At 66.4% G+C, this 4,254-nt stretch overlaps 1 protein-coding gene across 2 annotated transcripts; it reads left to right on the forward strand.

Moving 5' to 3' along the window:
• Positions 1–1,043: 1,043 nt before the first annotated feature.
• LOC129674208 (mucin-12-like) lies at positions 1,044–2,731 on the forward strand (the record flags this gene model as incomplete). 2 transcript variants are annotated; one of them, XM_055604081.1, is given in 6 exon segments in its annotated part: positions 1,044–1,171; positions 1,277–1,341; positions 1,707–1,858; positions 2,056–2,124; positions 2,204–2,366; positions 2,576–2,731. In XM_055604081.1, coding segments are annotated over 6 exon segments (701 nt in total), but the record flags the coding sequence as incomplete, so codon positions are not given.
• Positions 2,732–4,254: the final 1,523 nt, after the last annotated feature.

Genomic DNA, 4,254 nt, shown 5'->3' on the forward strand with positions numbered 1-4,254 from the left:
TGCCCCCCCGGGCCCTGCCGCCCCGGGTCCGCTCAGCTCACACCCCGGCGTTAGCATGAGGAGCTCACACTCAGCCCCGGGCCGGAGCCGTGCGCCCTGACCTCCGCCGAGCCCCGCGCAGTGGGCTCCAGGCCAGCAGCCTGAGCGCCCCGCGCAGTGGGGGAGCACATCTTCAACAGTGAGACACGAGGACCACACTCGTGTGTCGTCACTCACGTGAGCACACAGGAACATGCACACGTACGAACACACAGGAACATGCACACGTACGAACACACACGAACATGCACACATGAACACACAGGAACATGCACACGTAGGAACACACACAGGAACATGCTACACGTATGAACACACAGGAACATGCACACATGAACACACACACGAACATGCACACGTAGGAACACACAGGAACATGCACACGTAGGAACACACACAGGAACATGCACATGTATGAACACACAGGAACATGCACACGTATGAGCACACGAACATGCACACATATGAACACACAGGAACATGCACACGTAGGAACACACACAGGAACATGCACACGTAGGAACACACAGGAACATGCACATGTATGAGCACAGGAACATGCACACGTAGGAACACACAGGAACATGCACACGTAGGAACACACAGGAACATGCACACGTAGGAACACACAGGAACATGCACACGTAGGAACACACACAGGAACATGCACACGTAGGCACACACACAGGAACATGCACACGTAGGAACACACAGGAACATGCACACGTAGGAACACACAGGAACATGCACATGTAGGAACACACACACGAACATGCACACGTAGGAACACACAGGAACATGCACACGTAGGAACACACACACGAACATGCACAGGTAGGAACACACACACGAACATGCACACGTAGGAACACACACGAACATGCACACGTAGGAACGCGCGCGCGCACGTGCGCCCCAGCCCCCTCGCCTACTCGGGGGTCCCTCCTGCTTCCTGCTCGCTTCCGTCACCTCCGTCACGGCCTCACGCGCTCTCTCCTCTGCAGACATCCCGGACGTGATCAACGCCACGCTGGCCATGGTCGTGAAGGTGGTGCACCGGAACTTCACGCCCGAGCTGCGGGACCCCGAGTCCGCGGCCTACAGGAACTTCTCCCAGCTCTTCGGGAGCCAGGTAGACGCCCGCCCCGACACGCCCCGCCCCGCCCACGCCCCGCCCCAGACACGCCCCGGCCCAGGCAGGGCGCCCACGCGGCTCCGTGTCCCCCGTGTTTTTCAGATGGATAAAGTTTTCTCGGGAGACGACCTTCGCGAGTACAAAAGGGTGATCATTAGACAGCTGCTGTGAGTGCTGGGGGCGCCCGGCTCTGCTGCTTCCCACCGGAGCTTAGGCTGGGCCCGGACTGCAGCCCTGCGCCTGACCCTCCCCTGTGCTCCCCTGAGCTCCCCTGTGCTCACTTGTGCTCACCTGTGCCCCCCTGTCCCCCCCTGTCCTCACCTGTGCTCACCTGACCCTCACCTGTGCTCACCTGTGCTCACCTGACCCTCACCTGAGCTCCCCTGACCCTCACCTGTGCTCACCTGTGCTCACCTGACCCTCACCTGTGCTCCCCTGACCCTCACCTGTGCCCCGCGGAAGGGCTCGAGCGAGGGCGCGTGCGGCGGGCCGGGGGCGGCCGGGCGGGCGCTGACGCGCTGACGCCCCGCAGCCGCGGCAGCATCGCGGTGGAGAGCGACGTGGTCCTGCAGGCGCGCGCCACGGCGGAGTACGAGGCGCTGTTCGCGAACCTCTCGCGGGTCGTGGAAGCCAAGATCAGGGCCGAGACGGCCCGGGCGGACGGCGACCCCTTCCTGTGCCAGAGTGAGCGCGCGAGCCCGGCCGCGCCCTCTCCCCGCGGCGCCCCAGGGGGCTGCGGCAGGGCCAAGCCGCGACTGAAGCCCGCCCGGGCTCCGCGGGGGGTCCTGGGGGGAGGAGGGCGGGGCCTGGGGGAGGGCGGGGCCTGGAGGGAGGAGGGCGGAGTCTGACGGAGAAGGGTTCGTGCCTTTCCGCCCTGGCAGCCTCCTTGCTGTGCTACAACGGAAACTTCACCAGCGTGGGGACCCGAACCCTCAGCTTCGACGCTGCCGGTGAGCTGCCCGGGCCGGGGTGGGGGCCCGGCAGGGGGCGCGGAGGCTGCGGGGTGCTAGCTGCCGCCCTCGCCCGCAGAGTTCTGCTTCCGGAAGGCCGCCCGGGGCTTCGGCCAGTTCTTCCGGCCCGAGATGCGGGAGGGGAGGCTGATGTGCGCGAGCCCCTGCGCGCCGGACGCCAAGTCGCGGCTCGACTGCCACGGGGGCCAGTGCCAGCTGCAGCGCTCGGGCGCGCGCTGCGTGTGAGTGTCCGCGCGCCGAGGCCACAGGACGGCACGGGGAGGGCGCGCACGGGGAGGGCGGGCACGGGGAGGGCGCGCACGGGGAGGGGGGCACCGGGGAGGGCGCGCACGGGGAGGGGGGCACCGCGCACACCGGGGCTGGACTCCCACCCGGGAGGCCCCTCGGGCGTGGGGCCGCCCCTCGGGTGACCTGCCTCGTGTGCCCGCAGGTGCCCGAACACGGACACGCACTGGTACTGGGGAGACGCCTGCGAGTCCAGGACGAGCAAGAGGCTGGTGTTCGGGCTGGTGGGCGCCGCGCTGGCCGCGCTGCTCCTGCTCGCCGTGGTCCTGGCCGTGCTCCTCGGCCGCTCGCGCCGGAAGAGGTGACGGGTCCCGCGCGTGAGGGGTCATCGAGGCTGCAGTTGATTTACTATCCACTGTGCATCCGGATCGCAGTCCTCCTCCCTCCTCCCCGCTCTCCCTCCTCCCTCCTTCTTTAGTTCCTCCTCCCTCCTCCGCCCCTGTTTCTCCTGCTCCCCCTCCCACCCAGCCCCTCAGCTGAGCGAGTCCCACCCCCACCCCCGTGTCTTGGGGAGGTGACAGCGTCAGCGTCCCCGTGGGTCGGCCCCGCACTGGGGACCCACAGGAGGACCGAGCAGCGGGTCCTGGTCCTACGACCTCTGCCCCTGCCCCCTGGGCTCCTGCTGTCCCCTCTGTCCCTGCTCCATCTTTATCCCCACGCCCTGCAGCAGGGGGACCCGGGAGGACATGTCCCCGGGTGCCCCCCGCTGTCTGGTTAAGGTGTGAATGGAGGGCGAGTGTGACAGGTGGGGCCCGGGGACCCTCTCAGGAGTCACTGTGGCCTTCTGCAGTTCCGCTCTTTCCAGCGGACAGTGACCGCTGAGGCCGAGCAGGGTGTCTGGGCACACCCTGAGCACACCCTGAGCACACCCGTCCCTGGGTGTCACCCAGGTGCCTGATAGCGCTGTTTGGGTGAGAAATGGAAACAGAAACTTCAGCCTGAAAATCATTAGATAGGGAAGGTTTCCAGCCGGAGGGACCAGGAAGCTGGCACTGGGGACGCCAGGAAGGATGGCAGGAAACGGGGGGGGGGGGCAGGAGGACGGGGTTCAGGAGGACGGGGGACAGAAGGAGAGGGGAGAGGGGGTCTTTTGGAGAGCCTGGTTTCCCACCCATGGGATGGAGGAGCCTCTGGCCTCACTCCCCAATGTCCCCTCTTGTCCTCCTGTCACCCCTCTCCTCCTGTCCCTCCTGTCCCCACTTCCTGTCCCTCCTGTCCCCGTTTCCTCTCTTCTCCTGTCCCCACTGTCCCCCTGTCCTCCTGTCCCCCGTCCTCCTGTCCCCCTGTCCTCCTGTCTTCCTCTCCTCCTGTCCCCCTGTCCTCCTATCCCCCTGTCCTTCTGGCCCCACCGTCCCCCTGTCCTCTTGTTCCCACTGTTCCCCTCTCCCCCTGTCCCCCTCTCCTGTCCCCCTGTCCCCCTCTTCTCCTGTCCCCACTGTCCCCCTTTCCTCCTGTCCTCCTGTCCCCCTGTCCTCCTGTCCCCCTGTCCTCCTGTCCCCCTCTCCCCTGTCCTCCTGTCCCCCTCTCCCCTGTCCTCCTGTCCCCCTCTCCCCCTGTCCTCCTGTCCCCCTCTCCCCCTGTCCTCCTGTCCCCACTGTCTCCCTGTCCTCCTGTCCCCTTGTTGCCCTCTCCTCCTGTCCCCCTCTCCCCCTGTTCCCTTGTTCCCACTGTCCCCCTGTTCTCCTGTCCCCCTGTCCCCCTCTCCCCGTCCCCACTGTCCCCCTGTCCTCCTGTCCCCTCTCCCCCTGTTCCCCTGTCCGCCTGTCCCCACTGTCCCCCTGTCCCCCTCTTTCCTGTCCCCCTGTCCCCCTCTCCTCCTCTCCC

Source organism: Psammomys obesus, unplaced genomic scaffold (genome assembly GCF_907164565.1).
Source record: "Psammomys obesus unplaced genomic scaffold, mPsaObe1.curated_primary_1811, whole genome shotgun sequence".
NCBI lineage: Eukaryota > Metazoa > Chordata > Mammalia > Rodentia > Muridae > Psammomys > Psammomys obesus.